We start from the raw sequence: 20730 nt of genomic DNA, 5'->3' as shown, positions 1-20730 counted from the left end.
TTCGATTTGTTATATAGTTTGGTACTTGTAGAGTGCCTCAAAAAGTCAAAATCTTGCAAAGACTTGGAGTCGTTCAACATATCATTGCCCTACTAGTGAAAACATATCAACATCCTGCTTTTTTCTTTTATTTTTTTATTTTTTATAAGCGTTATAGAAAAAGTGAAAGTTAAAGACTAACTTATATTTCTTATAACAGTGAAAGAATTATTTTGTATTTCCACACTTTATATATTTATTTCACTAAAAAACGTAGCCAAACATATGATACTAGAATATTTTTTATTATATTTGAATAATTTTGGCCTACATCAGATTTTTACAGTGTATTCAGTTGATATATTTAAAAGTACTGTTCAAATTGACAAAAAAAACTATAATTTTAGATGTGTTCATTATTTAAGTAAGACGTATAAAATTTCTGCTGATTTGAAAATGAACGACTTTTTGACAAATAACCAAATAAATCCAAATTTGAGACATGTCATGTCTGAATGATTGCGGCCATTTTTATTAATATCCAAAAAAAAGTTAATTTTAAAAATAACCCCGCATTAATTTTTTTTTCATAAATGCCCCGATTGTTGAGCTCACAGGAGGTCCAAAAAAGCCACCAGACCGCCCCCTGCAGAGGCGGGCCACACCCCTACCAGACTGTCCCCTGCAGGGGCGGGCCACACCTCTAGCAAACCGTCCGGGCTAGGGGCGGTCCTCTTTTTTTTTATAGAGAATCTTAATAATTTTATGAAGAAAATGAATATTGCCCTTCAATGCAACTAGGTTAGATGGATCAGAGTAAAAATTAAACAGGACCTACCAGTATTAATTAAAAAAAAAAATAGAAATGAATTATTTAAATTTTCAATGGTAGATCTCTCTCGTTGTAATTATCGAGTTCGGCCAACCTTATTTTCAAATTAAGCTGATCTCATCTTTACAAATAGCACGAGTATAACATGCGATCTGTTTGACGAACATATGCATAATCTTGTGTTATTTGTTAATTTGAACCAGACATAAAACATATCCGAATTACTTACCATAATCTTCATATTAAAATGTGCTTGGAACTATATTTTTATATTTTTATATTTTTATATTTTTATATTTTTCTACTAATATTTTAGGTAGGTACTAAATCATTTTTTAAATGGTTTACAATCTTCTAAAAAATAGTTATTTTGTATCTATCAAAAAATTCAAAAAATAATTTTTTTACCTTCAGGTATATTTCAATATGAATATTATATTCAACTGTTCAAATTTACAAACAATGCGGAACATATTAGACTGTTCAGACATATGAAAAGTTCCTTGTTATTCCGTGTCCTCCTCCATTCAGGCTCTCTCGTAAATTTGGTCAAACATATTTGGACTAGTCAACGAATTGGAAATTAACACCTTGGACAGTTTGACTAGTTAGTAATCATGCTCGATTTCCGGTAGAAAGAAAATTAAAGAGAATTTATGTCTGGTTCCTTTAAGCCTACCTGGTCCAGTCTACCTTTAAGCTCAAAGATCCAAAAAATTCAAAGAGGCACCATTCTAATAATCAAGGTTCTAAATAGCTTTTATCGCGTCATAGCGGGAAGCCTACAAAAAAAACTATAGCGAATAGTGTCGCTATAGCGAAAGCTATGCCACGTAGCATTTTTTTATTTTTATAAAAATTATATCATATATTTGTACTAAATATCAACATTATCTAAGTCTCATAGAACAATAAATAATATCAAATTGATTAAAAAATTATAATATTCATATTGAAGTATTGAACCAATACAAAGTCTAAATTGCGACTCAAAATATCCATAGTAATACTAATATTATAAACTATCGATCTTTTTTATTCAAAATATATTCAGCATCATGACATAATATATCTTTTTTTCTTTTAAAATTTTAAAATAATCTAGACATCATGATATAATTAACTATCTTAGTCTATTCAAAATATTCAAACTATTATATAGTAAGTTGATAAGCCGAAATTGTATCTATTGAAACCTAGGGTTTGTTATGTAAATTAAGCCAAGTTTTGATTAAATTAGGTTTGATTAGGTTAGAAATGTCCAAAAGTTCAAGTTACTTCCCTAGTTATGTTTATTTTGCAGGTAATCAAGTGCTTGGAGCTTAACGGAGCAAAATGGGTGATATGTAGCAAGTCAACACGAAATTTGGAGCATCTTTCACATTTATTGCGGGCCGAAATGAAGTTATTGCGGGCTGCAACATTATCAGACAGAGCCAGCTTCCAGACAGCATTTTCCAAACTTTTATTGCGGCCCGCAATTAGGTCGGTTCAGAGCCCGAATTTGCTATTTTTAGTTAGTTATTTCTAGGTTTTACAATGGGTTATAAAATGGGACCTGTAGAACAGATTAAAGAGGGTTTTTTAGGCAAAATTTCTAGTTTTGAACAAGGAAAAGCAAGGAAAAGAAAGGAAGAGAGAAGAAGGAAGAAGAGAACATCATTGATCAACCGGTTTTATTAATTTCTTTCCTTTGGAACTCTTTTACTCTTTTTTATTTCATTTGTGTCTTAGCCATGATTGGCTAAGGGCTTTTCTAGGGTTGATTGGGGTTGTACTTGAAACTTTTGTTATGATTTAGTTGGTTTTATTTTATATATTCTTGTTCTTTGTTATGATCTATTCTTTATTTTAATTGATTGTGAAGACTTAATCGAAATCGCATGAAACCCTAGGATTTGGTATTTGCAATTGAGAAATTGAATATTAGGTCCAGACCATAAGGAATAGAGTATTTGATAGGCTAAGTACCGAGAGGTGACGCTTGTCTTATACGGGTTTTACCTAATACTTTAGAAAATTGTGTCAAGTATCGAGAGGTGAAAGATAGTTTTCTAGATCAATTGGGACAGTAAGAACTTAATGACTTTAGATTAGAGTAGCCAAGTACCGAGAGGTGACGTTTATTCTAATTGGAAGATGGTATTAATATAGAGATATCACTTTGTACCTACAACATCCAACTGTGCCTTCATAAATATAAGAACAAAATCTACAAACCAATTAATCGTAACACTAGTGGATAGGAACCCTAAGAAACCCTAATTTCTCATACTTGTTAAAAATTAGATTTTGCTTTAAAGACTTTAGTTTAATTCATTTTAATACCTCTCGGTACTTGGCTACGCTAATCTAAAGTCATTAAGTTCTTAATGTCCCAATTGATCTAGAAAACTATCTTTCACCTCTCGGTACTTGGCACAATTTTCTAAACTATTAGGTAAAGTCAGTATAAGACAAGCATCACCTCTCGGTACTTAGCCTATCAAATACCATATTCCTTATGGTCTGGACCTAATATTCAATTTCTCAATTGCAAATACCAAATCCTAAGATTTCATGCAATTTCGATTAAGTCTTCACAATCAATAAAAATAAAGAATAGATTATAACAAAGAACAAGAACATATGAAATAAAACCAACTAAATCATAACAGAAGTTTCCAAGTACAGCCCTAACCAACCCTAGAAAAGCCTTTAGCCAGTCATGGCTAAAGCACAAATAAAATCAAAAGAATAAAAGAGTTCCAAAGGAAAGAAATTAATAAAACCGGTTGATCAATGGTGTTCTCTCATTCCTTCTTCTCTCTTCCTTGCTTTTCCTTGCTATTCCTTGTTCAAAACCAGAAATTCTCTCTCTAAAAAAACGTCCTTAATCTGTTCTACAGATCCCCTTTTATAACCCCTTGTAAAACCTAGAAATAACTAACTAAAAATAGCAAATTCGGGCTCTGAACCGCCTTATTGCGGGCCGCAATACATTCATTGTGGGCCGCAATGAATGGAGGCAATTAACAGACTACGCAGAAAAATCTGGAGAGGTCATTGCAGGCCGCAATGAGTTTGGTTGCGGGCCGCAATGAGTGTGCTGGAATGAAGATGCTCTGTGCTGGAGAAGTCATTGCGGGCTGCAATGAGTTTGGTTGCGGGCCGCAATGGATGTGCAGAAATGAAAGGGGCTCTGACTTGTTTGGTTGCGGGCCGCAATAGATATGGTTGCGGGCCGCAATGAATGGTGACAGTTGCTCCAATCTTCGCGCTAACTCACCCGTTTTGCTTCGTTAAGCTCCAAACACTTGATTACCTGTAAAATAAACATAACTAGGGTAGTAACTTGAAATTTTGGACATTTCTAACCTAATCAAACCTAATTTAATCAAAACTTGGCTTAATTTACATACCTAACCCTAGGTTTCAATAGATACAATTTTGGCTTATCATATGCGTTATAGCGGACCGCTATTACTGCTATGGCGTCCGTAGCTCAAATAGAGTGTTATTATGCCATAACTTAGCGTTTAGGGTCCAAAAATGATATAGCGCGCCATTTAGAACACTGCTAATAACACAATTTGTCATATGGAGAGAATGATACTCACGAACTTTTAGAGACTACAATAAAAAAGTGGAAGAACTCAAAGATAAGGTTGTATTGGGGGTGAGTAAATTGCTCATAACTCGCTTAAACTCGCTCATTTACTTAATGAGCGAGCATGAACATGCCCCAACTCACTCATTAAGAATTTGCCACATCTAATCCCTGCCACATTCAATCCTAAATAAATTTTTGTAGCACTAAATTTCTGTAGCATTAAATCAATGAACTAAATTTATGAAACATTAAATAACCCTTGCGGCCTTGCCTCCATAAATTCCTATGTTATATTCATACATTCCTATTTTTGTAAAATCGGCAGAACAAAGTCGATGCTATTGTGGAGAATGTAATATGTTGATTTTATTTTGTTAATTTTTATTGGATTTTTATTCTATTTTATTTAAATGAATTATGATAATTCGTTAAATTTTGGTACTCATATATAACTCATGAGCCGCTCATAACTCGCTCATTTAGTAACTCGCTTAAACTCGCTCATTTACTTAATGAGCGAGCATGAGCATACCCTAACTCACTCATGCTCGCTCATTAATCACCCCTAGGTTGTATGGCAGCTTCAATTCTGTTAGAGCCGGTATACAAATATCAAGAGAGTCAGGGACTAAAAGGAATAATTGGCTAAGGAGAAATACTGACAAGAGATGGCTAAGGCTTTGAGGGTACCAGTAGCTTGCGTACCAACAACAGAAAATTCAACTTTTTGTTTTCTTTAAAACCTGTTTCATTAAGTTTTCAATTTACTGTTTTCATATTTTTCAGTTTTTATTTATTTGTAGCTCAACTGATTTCGGTGGTTACCACCCTTGTGTAACGGAAACTCTATTTTAATATAAATGTGGGCTAAACCCTCATTTTTACTTCAAAAAAAATAATATCGGACCTGACTTTTGAGTCTCCCAAGTCTCAACCTGATTCGTTAATTCATAAGATGTCTCTTTCGTGGTGACATGAAATAGCATCTAACGAGCATATAAAATTATAAAAAGCATCCGTCAATAAACATAAAAAAAAAATATATATATTCTTGTGCCTAACTTACATCGATCAATCTGGATACTTTAATAAAAAAAAATACTTGATTTTTTTTTAATTTTTACTTTTATTTTAAACTTTGAATTTATAATTCGGCATTATAGACATGATATATATATATATATAGAGTTAGGCTGGGGTGCTATGGATAGCATAGTGGCCTCTATGCTACGGCTCAATATTCGAGTTTTCAAAATCCAAACGGTCGATCCGAACCGTTCATCTTATTCTCCATATTAATATCTGCTTGGAGACCAAATTTTACATTTTTCTGAATTTTTTTACTATTTATTAAGTATTTTACAAAATTGTTGATCCAACGGTGGCTGCACAAAACAGTAAAACCGTTGGATTAGCGATTTTCAAAGTGGCTTAATAAATAGTAAAAAAATTCAGAAAATTATAAAATTTGGTCTCCAAGCAGATATTAATATGGAGAATAAGATGAACGGTTCGGATCGACCGTTTGGATTTTGAAAACTCGAATATTGAGCCGTAGCATAGAGGCCACTATGCTATCCATAGCACCCCAGCCTAACTCTATATATATATATGTTAACTATGCATATATCATGTTGAAAAAATAATGAAAATTTGATATATGAATATATAATCGTACATTAAATAATTGAAAAAAATTAACGGTCCGAAATTAATTAGGTGCATCAAATATTACTTAAATTTGCATGAAATTTTAGTTAAATTTGATATCAAATGATCAATCCTCTTAATAATTACTACATACATTGATGCAATATGGTCCTGCGCATGCTTCACGAAAAGGGGCGTAACTTTTGATCCGTCCGTCGGATCGGGCTGAAATTTTGACAGGAACTCCACAGCCCAAAACCGGATCCGAAACGAATCTATGATTCGTTTTGCCCATTTTGCGGGCTCAGATTCGCGATCCGAGTCTTCCTTCATGGACTTTTGGACCTTTCTTTATAATTTTAGAGTTTTTAGGGTCTTTTATGTATCTTTTATGTATTTTCTGTTTTTAGGGTTTGTATTTAAACAGACGTCATGTTTTTTGGCAGAAGTTAGTTTTGATGTATCAGTTTTATCAAAGAATTGAGAATCTGTGTGATCTCAGAACCAAATCTGTGTGTTCTCAAGTAAGAAGAAGTTTTAGCAAATAAAAAAGACAAGAATAAGTTTAACAATCTATCATCTTCCGTGTTTATTGATTGATAACATTTCACGCTCAAGGCTGTACTGTCTGCTACTCTCTGAGACTCCACTGATTGTACTGGTACTCCCTGCTTCTTCAATCATCCCTTCTTTTTGTTGAATGTTTTCATCATTCAATTTTTTCTTTCCAGGCTTCGTCAATCCTTCTAGCTCGAATGCGACCTCTTTCATAGTCGGACGCTCCTCTCCTTTCACATTAATACACCTTCTTGCGAGATGTGCCACAAAATGTAGCTCATCAAGCTTAGCCTCCTTTAGGTGACGTGGCTCAATCGCTTGGATTACACGACCCTCATCAACCAATGATGCAAAGTATGTGGCCAGATTACAATATTCCTCGGGCCGACCAAAAGAGATGGGTTTCTGTCCTGTTAGCAACTCAGCGAGAACAACACCGAAACTGTACACATCGCTTTTCTCTGTTAGTTGACTTGTGTGGAAGTACTCGGGGTCTAAATATCCTAGTGTCCCTTGAACTAGAGTAGTTACATGAGTTTGGTTGAAGGGGACTGATCTCGAAGCACCAAAATCAGATACTTTAGCGGTATAGTTTTCGTCAAGAAGTATGTTGGTAGATTTTATATCTCTATGTATGACAGGAAAGGAAGCAGCCGAATGCAAATATGCAATTGCACACGCGGTTTCTCTGGATATTCTTAAGCGATCTTCCCATGCCAAACAATTTTGACTGTGGATGTGCTCAGACAGGGTTCCATTGGATATGAATTCATATACCAATAATGGAACTTGGGTCTCTAAACAACAGCCCAGGAGTCTGACCACATTTCTATGATTTATTTGTGATAATATGGTAATCTCATTTACGAACTGCTCTACCTGGTTCTCATCTATTAATTTAGATCTCTTTATGGCAACCACTTGCTCGTTTGAAAGCACGCCTTTGTAAACAGTGCCGTATCCGCCTTGACCAAGAATTCTGTTAATTTTCACTGTAGTTATCTGGGGCTCTTTGTAGTTCTTCTGCGGTGAATATCTTTGTTGTAAGTAGGGGTGTCAATGGTACCTTTTTAGTCATTTACCCGACCTGTATTGTATTCAATAAGGCAGGTATGGATAAGGTTTTTTTTTCGTTAGCTTATTGGGTATGAGTATGAATAAGAATTTTTTTCGTTAAATAAATGGGTAAGGGTATGAGTAATGACTATTTCGTACCCGTTACTCTATAGGGTAATTATAAAATTCAAATATATATTTAATTCAATTTTCAACCCACTTAAATATATACTCAATTCAATTTTCAACCCACTTAAATGTATATTCGTGTTTTTAAATTTTTATTCTTTATAAAAAATAATTTAGTTGGAATTGATTGAACATTTATTTTATTTTTTATTAGAAATGCAATTATATATGTGTTAAAATGAATGAGTTTTTGATGCTTAATTTGTAAAATATAATAAAATTAATTATTATACTAGTATTATCCGTTATTCACCCGCTACCGTTTCGTTACACGATAATATTAACGGGTAAGGGTAGAGTAGGATAAGATCAATTTTTAATGGGTATGGGTAGGGTATGAGTAAGGTCAATTTTAATGGGTATGGATATGAAAATGTCTCCACCCAATCCGTACCGTGCCCATTGACACCCCTAGTTGTAAGAGCCGGCCTCCATTTTGTCCGAAGAACTCAGATCTCATTTTAACTAACTTTCTTCTTTGTAGTCTTGAAAAAGTGTAGAAACTTGCCATTGACAAGACGAAAACAAGAAAGAGACATATTCCTGCACCACATTACATTTTAATTAAGGTAAGTGGGATACTTTTTGTTCTTAATTAAGTGAAAACTTTGAATGTCACTATAAGAATTTAGAAAAAAAAGGTTTGATAATTATAACAAGTAAATAAAATTCATCCGGAGGGAATGGTCATTGCGATATATAATTAGGACGTGCTTTAATATGCGATATTTGTTTTGTTTTGTATACTTTATTTTCTGTTGAATATCCCACCAATTTTATCAATTGTCATGCCACAGTTGTAAATGAATTTGTTGTTATATCCTGTAATTAAGAACGTGTGCACCTGATGGTGGATTGTGTTTACTCTTATAGGAATACATTCAACAGTTAATAATGATATCAGACAGAGACATAGACAGAGAAGATTAATTCAAGAATCTTTGATAAGAAAAATGAGAATTGTATATCAGACATAGACATAGACAGAGACATAGACAAAGACATATTCCTGGACCCCATTACATTTTAATTAAGGCAAGTGGAATACTTTTTGTTCTTAATTAAGTGGAAAGAAAGGTTCTTATATAGTTTTTTTTTTTTTTTTTATGGTTAGTGGGAGATCTATCTTATAGTTATAATCTTGGATGTGAGTTACTGTTCACCTACAGTGATTTTTTAATTTTCATCCGTTGGATTGAGATCTAACCACAAATACCTCATGTCTCCTTCTATTGACGCGTGTTCAAAAAATATCTATATAAATCCGAGTCGCGAAGCTACAGTAGATATCTACAGTTCCTCTGCCAGACGGATCCCACTGCCAGTGTAATTGTTATTTCTCCTTTCCTGTTTTTATCCTGAAATTTCTACCGTCTTTGCACCGCTTGATTTACTTTTGCACTTTGTGATTCAGCCAACCATTGACTGGCACGTCTCTTTATTTCTTCATTCTAGCAGCACGTGTTTCTCTCTCTTTCCTTTTGGGTTTTATTCAATATATTTTATGATAATAAAGCTATTTACAATGTTATCGTGTACGACGGCCAGAGGAGCGAAAAGAAAAAGAAAAAAAAATAGGCCACGATACTCCATCAGGGCCAGGTGCGGAGCAAAAAAAAAAAAATCGGGCTTTGATTAAAAAGAAAATAATATTTGTTAAAGATAAGAGAGAGACGTGGGAAACTGGGAATCGACCCCCATGGCCCCACCCTAGCCTCCTTCCTCATTTCTCCTCAGATCTTCTGTGGCAATATACATGTCTATCACAAATGGATACAAGAGCATTTGCTTGAACCCTTACAAGTTACAAGTTACAAGTTACAAGTTACAAGTTACAAGTGATAAGAGCTTTCTATATGAAGTAGCATCATTTTTTAGGTAATATATTAATTAGCATATTAATTTTATGGATATATCAAAATTAAATGTTTTGTTTGTTAATTTTCTAATTTCTCCATTATTGATTATAATTATGTACTCGTATTATATTATTTTCAAACATAATTAATGGTCATTAAATATTATTCGTTTTGATTACGAACTTTTTAAGATTAATTATACTTGAACAAAATTCATCCCGTATGCACAAAATTATGAATGGCATTCAACTTTTTCTCAAGAATACATTTTAATGTAGAGTCTAGATCAAAGGTTTAAATATGATATAGTAGGTTCAGAGTGGTGGATATTTTCTATAGCAGATATTTAGCGGGCACTATCAATTCATAGCTGATATGATATATATTATAGGCAATAAATTCAATAAAAAATCTCAAAGTCCCATAATTAAGTATTAAAAGTGTATCAATATTATTAATTTTGAAAGAATACATTTTAATGTAGAGTCTAGATCAAAGGTTTAAATATGATATAGTAAGTTCAGAGTGGTGGATATTTTCTATAGCAGATATTTAGCGGGCACTATCAATTCATAGCTGATATGATATATATTATAGGCAATAAATTCAATAAAAAATCTCAAAGTCCCATAATTAAGTATTAAAAGTGTATCAATATTATTAATTTTGAAATATTAAACATCACATTACATTTAAACTCATATATAAAAATATAAGTATTTTACCATGTATATATAAAATAGTTCATTATCACGATAAATTAGTAAATGAAAAATCAAACAAGGGTTTGGTAATAATAACTTAAATTGGAGTATATTTTGATAAAAATTATTAACTTAGCGTAAAAGTTCACTATCTCCGCTAAAATTTATTATGAATAGGCTATTATTGGTCAAAATGCTAAATTGTGCAATTTTAGTTAGGAGCACAACGTCTATCAAATAATGTTACTGAAACGGCTATAACCGTTATTTAAATTATTGGTCTAAATCAATATTTTCGGAATAACAAGTTTCCACCCATAAATTCATCAATTTTTATCATTAATTCAATTCATGTATTCTTACAATAAAATATTTTTAAATATTATTAGAAAAATATAAAGAAAAAACTAAAATTAACATCTTACATGACTCTAATTAACTCATCAAATATACACTCTTGTCTTATCCTTGCAATGCAATATATAAGCTGACATTGATAAAGAAAGAATTATAAAAGGAGAGAGAGCCACATGAGATCCCAACTAGTTGTAAAAACGGAACCTTGATTGATTGATTCCCATTTGTTTTTTTTTTTTATGAGAGATTCCCATTTGTGATAGACATGTATAAGGGTTACAAGTTACAAGAGCTTTAATGCATGTCAGGATAACTTGACTATTCAGATGATATTTAAACTAGAATTATTTATAAATTAAAACTCACGTCACCATGGTGCTCAAGGTTGACCACAAAGACTCCCTCAATTGGCTGTTCCAAACTTATATTATTTTCTTTTTAATCAAAGTCCGAAAAAAAAATATCTTCTTTTTTTTCCGCACCTTTCGCCGTGGAGTGTCACGGCTTTTTTTTTTTTTTTTTTTCCGCAACTCTGACCTTGGTAGAGAATAACGTTCAGGATTTTTTTTTCTGCAGTTCAGTTAGAAGAGAAAATAATTAGTTTGTTGCTAATCAGGTTATGATAGTTTATAACGTCTAGAATCACGTTTTCTCGGTATCTCGAAAAAAAATCAAATTTATTCTCCATTATTAATATTTATTTAATTAATTTTCTATTAATAAAAATTTCGGCCAAATTGACTCATGCGTTATAGTAAGTCTTCCACGGAGCTTTTATTTAATTTTCAAACAACTCTATAATCAGCTTAATTTACAAAAACCCTTGCCCCCCTGCTTTCTATCACCGATTGACAGCAACTAAACCCCCAAAAGAAGTCGCAAATGCTTCTTCTTCTCTTGCTACTTGCTCTTCTTGCTCCTTCATCCTGCCAATGGCTAGACCCATCTGCATTGATGCCAGACACGAGGAATTGCAACAACATCTCCATCCCCTACCCTTTTGCCATCACTGGCAACTACAATTCGACCTTAAAGCCCTTTAATTCTTCCTTTGGGATTAACTGCGATGGCAGTGCCCCGATGCTTTCTCTCCCCTCCCGTCAATACGAGATTGTCGACATATCTATCCCTGAAGGCACCATCACCATCCTTGGGCGAACTGTCACGTGGCAGTGCACGGTCAACAACTCCACCAACAGCTCCAAGAGCATCCCTCCTTATGACCTGGTATAATTATCAATACATCGAATTAATCAGAAAAGTATATGGAACCAAAGTATATGTTTTTCAACTTAAAGCAGAGTAGGTCCGATGGGCATCGGATCTACTTTTGAATTTGATAGGCTCTAAGACTGTCTGATCCGCTTTAAAATCTATGCACACAAAAATTGAATCAGGCATGCACAAATATTAAAGCGGAGCACATGGATATTAAAGCAGATCGGACAATCTTGAAACTCATCGAACCTAAAGTAGTTTTGATGCCCATCGGACCTACTCCGCTCTATTCCCACATAGTGCATGTCTGGACCGGATTAAACTTTTGTTTAGGGGCTTATATTAACTTTGTTATAATTTGAGATTGAATTGAAAAAAAAATATATTCTATTGATTAATTGATTGATCATTCATTGCTTACAAGAATTTATAAATGCTAATTAATCATTATAATATTTCCTAATTATTCTACTAACCGTTAGACTTTCTTTTAACACAAAACCGAATCCATCGAATTGATCTTAGTTGATTGAATATTAATGTGATTGATATTGTAATCTTAGATGAACTAAATGGTAAGTTTTCTATAATGTTGTCTTCAACAAACTTCTTGTTTTCCACTAAACAATACTCATATCCTCGTTTGTACGAAATGATTATTGAGTGATTCGCATCAGATCTAATTATACTCAGTCAGGTATTGGTATCTGAATTCCTCCCACCCCCTCATAATGGACTCAAAATCATCTACACCCCTACAAAATCTTAAAATAAAATATATAAAGCGCAAATAATTCTTAAATTCTTATTTAGTTGTTTCGGTCTACAAAGTTTCAATTTTCCCACCTTTGTCCTGAACTCTTATGAATTATATCTTGATTACAACTTTTTCCTTAAATTATTGACTCAAATATTAATAAGTATGAGGGTTGAAATGTCTCATTATGCCTCCATTTTTTTAATTTTCTAATAAAAAAATTAACTTGTATGTCAAAATAAAACCATTGTTTGAGATTAAAGGCTTCGTTGTTATTGTTTTCAAAACAACCATTAGATGTAATATATATTCTTTTATCTACATTGTATATAAAAAATTAGCACTTTTCGATTTTTGTTTTTGTGTGAATCAATAAGTTGAAAAATTAACATTCAGAATTTGTCCATATCAATATATTTTTGTAAGTACTTGATACAGATCAAAACAAAGTCAAAATGTCATGGTCTGTTATATATGTGCATAGAGAGAGTGATGCTACGATGCTTTGGAAAGTAAAGGGGGTGTTTTATTTCCCGTTCGTATTTTCCTTTTCAAAGTTCAAATATTCGAACTGAATTTCTCAAATTGATATGTGCTTGGAGACCAAGTTTTATATCTTTCAAAAAAAATACTATTTTTTTATGATTTTTGAAAATCGGTGTTTTTCTAATTTTTTTTATTTAATGAAAAGTTATGATTTTCAAAAATTCTAAAAAATATAGTAAAAAGTTCCAAAAAACGTAAAATTTGGTCTCCAAGAACATATCAATATAAATATCATATTGAGAAGTTCGAATTGACTGTTTGAACTTTGAAAATGGAGATATAAGCAGGAAGTAAAACCACATCTTCACTTCCCAAAGCATGATAGCCTATCTGGCTATCTCCATAGAGAAAATGATATAAATAAAATCTAATGATTTTATTTTGATATTTGTCTTTTAAATTTTAAGTTATTAACATTTAAAAAATGAAGGCTTTGGAACCCTCCTCAATAAGTAATCACAGATTAAATGCTGTAATGACTTTATTGAAAGATATATTAGCAAAATGGCTCATATAAGTTTAGCTCAGAGTTTTCATTTATCTTATACAATTAAACTTTATGGGTGAATCCAAATTGAGAACTTGTAAGCTCTACAGATCAAAACAGTAATTGTAATTGTCTCTATATAATTGTACTGATACACTAGTTGAAATATTATGTACAAGTCATGCACATATCAAAATCAGATGCATAATGGCACTAGTACGGTAATGATTTGTCATACTGTGCAACACTGTAATCTAGGTTAGTACTGGTTCGATTTCCAGTTAAAGAAATAACCTAGTGACTACAATGAACTAGGATTTTAGCTTGGAAGGAACTCCCTTCACCTTCTCCGACACGAGAAACAAATTTACTGCAGTCGGGTGTGATTCCGTGGCAATAATCCGAGATGCCAATGGCAGTTATCTCAGTGCTTGTGCATCCTTTTGTGTGTCAACAAACAAAATAGTTGAGGGTGTGTGCTCTGGTGTTGGTTGTTGCCAAGCACCAGTACCAAAAGCACTAAAACGACTACATGTAGACTTCACTAGCATAAGGGGACAAACTGGAGTGGAAAATGCACCATGGAAGGCGTGCAACAAGGCATTTTTAGTGGAAGAACACGAATATGTTTTCACCTCCGAGGATTTGTTAGGTAATCAGAATAATCTGAACCGAACTGTTGTGCTCGAGTGGTCTATTGGAAACCAGAGCTGTGGAGAGATGGACAACAGAACAACTGTGTGCAAGGCAAATAGCTATTGCTACAACTCGACCAATGGGGTTGGGTACCGATGCAACTGCTCTCAAGGATTTGAAGGGAATCCTTATCTCACACCAGGATGTAAAGGTATAAAGATTTTTCATGCAGTCAGAATGTACCAATTACTTTAATAAAAAAGAATGTCCCAATTGGCACAGTGTATAAAAGAAAAATTCAGCAGATTAGCATTTTTAAACTTTTTCATTTTTTACATCACAAGATACCAAAAATTGGCACAGTCGTTCCTAATGATGCATGAAGCATCTGCACTTCATATTTAGCATGTTCTAAAAAACTGTGCAAAATTTAAGGGGATGGAACAAAAATCTTTGCAAAGATTGGCATGATAATCTTGTAGTATCCAGACAAATATTTCACTTATAGAAGTTCTTAGAATTTCCTGGCATGCTTTAAAACTTTTAACAAACTTGATGCACTAAGTTAAAAATATAGATAGAAATTTGGACTAGAAATTAGAAAAGTGAAAATGTTAGATCTGACAGAAACTAACCATTTTTTAGTTAATAATTAACTTGGATATTGGACTTAGACTAATTATTTATTGCTGCCAGAATCTGTCAAGTTATGGCTAGGCATTGTGGAAGCCTAAACTTGTTAGTCCAAAACAGGCCAAATATCTGATAGTTTGATAGTTTGAACAGTAAGGAAAATTCTGATATTGAAATTCATTATATTAATTGGGTTCTGGACCATGATGCCCCTGATGTGATGACAACTACATCAGTATTTTTTTTCACTAGATATTATATCACTATTATAGTACTTAATTAGTTGCTTTTTATTGGTTTCCAGATATTAATGAGTGTGACAGGCCAAATAATCCTTGTGTTCATCCAAATAGATGCAAAAACATCATTAGAAGTTATAAATGCACATGCCCATTTGGAATGAGCGGTGATGGCACCTTACATGGATCAGGCTGCAAAAAGGTTGCGCCTCTCGAACTTGCCTTAGGTACAAAAACAATTCACTACACTCTCTTGAAAGCATACTAATCAATTAGGTACCAAGAAGTCTGATTGTTATTTTCTTATGTTTCCTTTAATTTCCTCTTTTTTCTGCATTCAAATTGAAATAGTATGAAAATTAAGAACTACAGGCTTAGCGCAAGGCCATGAGCCCAGTCTCTTCATGGAGAGACGCGGGTTCAATTATCGAGAAACAAGATGTTTTTCCCTTCTTTGAGGGAATTTGCAGTTTCATACTCCTAGCAGACCAAATTTTTTTCGCTCTCTTTTACAATCCATATATTAAACCAAACATTATATAGAATTGTTGATTGGCTCTCCACCTGAGTTCCGCTTGTCCAATGTTGCACATAAATGAAACATCAGTCTCTTAACCAGAACAAAACAAATCAAACAAGAAAGTGAGAGAAAGCATCAAGTTTTTGAATTTGGATCATGTAATAACATAATAGTTGACATTGATACTGAACATGTTATACTTTATTTTTAATTTCTCGTGAATACTTTGTTATTATCAGAACTTCATTGGCCCTGATTCATGTTTTCGTTGTACAAGATGTGGGAAATAATAAATGTTAATGTTAATGTTAATAATTCTCTAGAAGTTTCATGAATGCATCGGTTAATATTGGAATTATCTAGAAGCCATATTGTAATCTTCTCGCTAGGCTGCCTTGGGAAGTTGAAAAATTTATTTAGGAAATAGAGATGGTTAATGAGAGGGTTAAATGTCATTTAGTGATAGTATAGTGTGTAGAAAGTTCCTACAGGTCTATGTAATATCTAAGGAATCTTTTAATTTAAGAGAGTAAGAAAATATTGATAATAGAAATTAAATTTCTGTCATTCTCTCTTCTACTACTAAATTATACAAAGTTTGCCTCAAATATTAATTTGATCCTATCACAGGAGTACTTGAAGAAAAATCTATGAGTGGTATTAATTTTCAGATCTTTTAATCTTCCTTTTGGGAAAAGAAAAAGGTTAATGAAGTCATGTTACGCAAGTATATAGATCAAGTACATAACAACATACTATTATAAGAAAGATACTAGTACATACAGTTTGTTTGAGAATTCTTTATTACTAATGGAATCCTAGTTCTTTGTAGGTGTGGGCCTATTTCTGTTGTTTATTACGTCCACACTTGTTCTTTGGACATATTGGCTTCTGAAGAAACGAAGACTTGCAAGACGAAAGCAAAGATGCTTTTTCCAAAATGGTGGCTTTATGTTAAGGCAACGAATTTCCTCTCAAAAGGCACCGGCAAAGATTTTCAGCTCAGAAGAGTTGGAAAAGGCATCAAATAATTATAGCAACGACCGTATCCTTGGGAAGGGAGGATATGGCACTGTGTACAAAGGAATACTGGCAGATCATACAGTCGTAGCAATCAAGAAATCAAAATTTGTGGACCAGACACAGATCGAACAATTCATCAATGAGGTCGTTATACTCTCCCAAATAGACCATAGAAATGTTGTAAAACTCTTAGGGTGTTGCCTAGAGACAGAGGTACCATTGCTTGTTTACGAGTTTATACCAAAAGGGAACCTATTTTATCATTTGCATAATGACCGGTTGGGATCAATTTCATGGGAGAATAGACTGAGGATAGCAGTTGAAACAGCAGCTGCATTGGCTCATCTCCATTCTGCTACTCAATTTCCCATCATCCATAGGTAAATTCTCCTTTATTTTTTCATATTATGTAATTTTTTTAAGGCTAATCATTTCTACTCGCCTATCCATTCATGCAATTTCCCTCGGACCACCCCAGTGCAATGACACTTGGTATTTGAATCTCTTTCATGCATTTAAAAGAGGGGGGAAAAAGAGAGGCAGGGGAACTTGCTATATACCAAAAAAGTAGAGAGTATTATGATAAGTGAAAGCAGCTTACAATTTTCAGATTCATAATGTTTATCATCATTTGTTAACCTTTAAAAAATCATCTTAACGCTTCACTACAAAGTACTAGATCTAAACCAGAAATTTACAATTTACCAACCTTCTGTTAGGGATGTGAAATCATCGAATATTCTTCTAGACGAGAACTACACAGCGAAGGTGTCAGATTTTGGGGCATCAAGACTTGTCCCATATAACCAAACCCATGTGACAACTCTAGTTCAAGGTACATTAGGCTATCTAGATCCTGAGTACTTCCAGACAAGTCTACTGACAGAAAAAAGTGACGTATACAGTTTTGGGGTGGTTTTAATCGAACTACTGACCAGAGAAATGCCTGTATATCATTGCCCGTCGAAGGAGTGGAAAAATCTAGCTGCTCACTTTACTACATTGGTTGAACGCAATCAATTCTTAGATATTGTCGATCATACCGTGTTAAAGGAGGCCGGTGTAAGACATTTAAATGTGGTCACACAAATAGCACTAAATTGCCTAAGCCTAAGAAGCGAAAATAGACCTAAAATGGTAGATGTGCTTGTGGAGTTGAATGCACTGAGGAGGCTCCTAAAACAGCACATGATTGACCAGACCCAAGAAGAGCACCTTGGACTTTCCCCCAAAGAGACGATGCTATATGAGGGTTCAAGTTCAAAATTGAAAACACTTGATGAGGATGATGATAGCATCGAAAGTCATCTTTAACTATGAATTTGAGATCGTTGAGTTTGGAAATGGAGAAGATAGATCAATTCTTGTGTTTGTTGTTTTCCACATCAGTATAACTGATTATAGAATAAAGTTCATGAATCCAAAATTATACTTGTATCCTGTCATATATGCACTTGTAAATATGCATCGGTATAACTCATATATGCACTTAGATGGATTGAGTAAGGATAATCATTGGGTGTTTATTAGTTTATAAGGATAATCATTTCCTTTCGGACCTTCTTTTTTTTTGAGTAAATGAATGGCTCATGTTTCTCTTTTCTGTGAACTCAAGCTGGAGCTTAATTTGGAATTTGTCTTTCCACACAAAGAGGAATGCTTAGGACTAACTAGGCTAGACATAGTTCTCGATATCCTTTCTGTGTTAGTTATATTTCTTTGTTTTTGTTTCTACCAAGGTATCAATAATCAAATTGACAGACTGGATCTCAATAACAGTACCTATTACCTGATGTGCCAATTACATAAGAATGAAATGAGGGCTTGACCCTGATTTTTACTCAAAAAAGAAAAGTAACAGTACCTATTATCGTGATAACAATGCCGGATGTTACAGCTTTCGCTAATAGGCTGATACTGATTCAAAAACAAATTTTATGTGCTGATCCCTTTGCTGGCTCTGACCTGAAATAACTGCGAGTAGAGATGAAAATCAAATATTTTGCAATGCACAATTTACATTACCAGAATATGAAATTGCAGACCATGCATTGTACTGTCCTGAAATTATGGATTTCACATTACATACTGCACATCACAGATGTTGCTTTTTGCATATTTGGAAATTCGGCTTCAGCAATTTTAATAATTGAAATGTATTAGTCGCCTGTTTCATGAGATAAAAGTTATTTTTATCATGTCTCTCAGCAACATATAATGTAATAAAGTTTTAAGATACTACATTAAGTATAATCAAAGAAGGCAAAATTTTAAAATTCAATATCCACATTTGTTTTGTTTACACTCTGAATTCATTCAAGTTGTCATCAAATACCCTATCCTAAAAATAAAAAATAAAACTACCTAGTAAATACCTCCACAATGTATATACAAGTAACTATACACATTCCAACAAAATAAATCGTGTCCACAATCTTCAATTCGGACCCAGCATGACTAAAAATTGTAGCATAACCAATACAAATCATAACCAATAGCACTATCAATCCAGCTAACCTGATAAGCCCCAATTTGTGTAGGCTAAATCTATCCTTCTCCAGGTCTATCGGTACTTCGGTTTGCAAGATGTCTCCTGTCAAGATGATATACATCGTCATGATTGTCGCCAATGCTTTTAGCCTATTTTGAAATATATACAAGAAGCAGAGGTAGAAGATCGAGATGAGAACAAAAGTGATGACAAGAAGAGCATATAAGAGTCTCTGTTTTTTCTCTAGCAATACAAATCGGTATTCCCTGATCTCCTTGGATTTGAGGGATTTTAGTTCGCTTGGTGCAGGCTGGAAACTCAAACAAAATTCCAGTAGAGATTTGCATAAATTCATCTTCTTACGAGGAATGTAAAACGCGACTGATACTTATCTTATCGAATGAATTAAAAAAATTAAATAAAACGATTGACATGGAGATACATGAGATGCTGGCTTTTCAAATGGTTCATTGGCTAATTTTAGTCATTTAACTATTTTTATAAACTTGCCGGTTACTCTTTTGCAGATAAATGCCTAAATTTGCACCAGCAAGCACTAATTTATTTCTGAGTATGCATAGAGAAGACATTGCCCCAACAAAAAACATTGAGATTTTGTTAATCATGGTGCATGTCAAAATAAAGTCAAATGATACATGGTATTTTTGTTTCCTTCTATTTGCCTGCTCCAGTAAAATATTTCATGGAGTGCCATTAAAATTGAATTTCTATAGAAAAATTTATGAAAATTTTGACATTTTACCGTACCGGCCGGACTTGTTTTACTCATCTTCTTTTCCTCTTTTTTTTCATATCTGTTGGCATTTAGTTCCGCGTCTGTGAAGTATTGCAGCCTGTGAGGTTACCTTATGTTGTTCATTTTGCAGAAGTAAAAGAATTACTGTTGCCTGTTGCTTTTGGATAGTCAGATCTGCGTCGTTCTTCCGACGGCTGTGGCTTTCCTTTAACTCTTATGACACCAGCTGATGCTTCGGAGTTCGGATTTTGCTCGCTGGGTTTGGTGCGTCATTTCAATGTTTGGGTTGTTGCTTGTTTTCTTATCTCATTGCGTTTAAATATCCGACTAGAGAGAGACGAATACTTTAAGGCCCTCTTGGGCCCCGTCTCAAACGGACCGATAAAGCCTTATTTGTTAGTTCCGACTCCCCGCGGCCACACCCCACACAAGCCGCATAGGATACGCTCCTCCGCAGGATATTGTAAAAATATAACGTGTCAGACACGTGTTCCCACGCACGGTTAAGTATACGGGAAAATATGACACGGGATTAAGAATTAGGTTTGTCCTTTCTGTGTTACCATGAGTGTTGTGCCAAGTAGAATTAGGTTATAAAATTCTTTGGAGTTCCACAACAAGAGAGATTAAAAGTGAAGGATTAAAAA

At 33.7% G+C, this 20730-nt stretch overlaps 2 protein-coding genes and 1 long non-coding RNA gene across 7 annotated transcripts in view; 1 reads left to right on the top strand and 2 right to left on the bottom strand.

Annotated features, from left to right (window-relative positions):
* Nucleotides 1–20410, bottom strand: part of LOC144557765 (uncharacterized) — a 45707-nt gene extending 25297 nt beyond the window's left edge. The window contains exons 1-4 of one of the 5 annotated variants that reach the window (XR_013512784.1): nucleotides 20095–20410; nucleotides 19353–19636; nucleotides 18700–18809; nucleotides 11864–12000 (exon numbers count right to left, since the gene is read on the bottom strand). This is a non-coding gene — a long non-coding RNA (uncharacterized LOC144557765). Of the gene's footprint in view, nucleotides 1–11856; nucleotides 12068–12290; nucleotides 12750–18694; nucleotides 18810–19352; nucleotides 20053–20094 lie in introns of those variants that run through there. The other 4 variants (XR_013512785.1, XR_013512786.1, XR_013512783.1 and 1 more) reach the window with 4 other exon arrangements.
* On the bottom strand, nucleotides 6577–7689 carry LOC144557938 (wall-associated receptor kinase 17-like). Its single transcript, XM_078306610.1, has 2 exons — nucleotides 7678–7689; nucleotides 6577–7634 (listed from the first exon to the last, which is right to left on the bottom strand). The coding sequence occupies exons 1-2, from the start codon at nucleotides 7687–7689 to the stop codon at nucleotides 6630–6632; spliced, it is 1017 nt and encodes a 338-aa protein (XP_078162736.1). The 3' UTR covers nucleotides 6577–6629.
* Nucleotides 11654–18510, top strand: LOC144557764 (wall-associated receptor kinase 17-like). The gene is made up of 5 exons (XM_078306338.1): nucleotides 11654–12003; nucleotides 14100–14631; nucleotides 15358–15519; nucleotides 16645–17215; nucleotides 17555–18510. Exons 1-5 carry the CDS (start codon nucleotides 11659–11661, stop codon nucleotides 18147–18149), a joined length of 2205 nt encoding a protein of 734 aa, XP_078162464.1. The 5' UTR covers nucleotides 11654–11658; the 3' UTR covers nucleotides 18150–18510.
* Nucleotides 20411–20730: the final 320 nt, after the last annotated feature.

This window comes from Carex rostrata, chromosome 8 (genome assembly GCF_964058835.1).
Source record: "Carex rostrata chromosome 8, lpCarRost1.2, whole genome shotgun sequence".
NCBI classification, from domain to species: domain Eukaryota; kingdom Viridiplantae; phylum Streptophyta; class Magnoliopsida; order Poales; family Cyperaceae; genus Carex; species Carex rostrata.
Note: the sequence above shows the minus strand (reverse complement) of the source record. Positions and strands in the feature narration are given on the sequence as shown.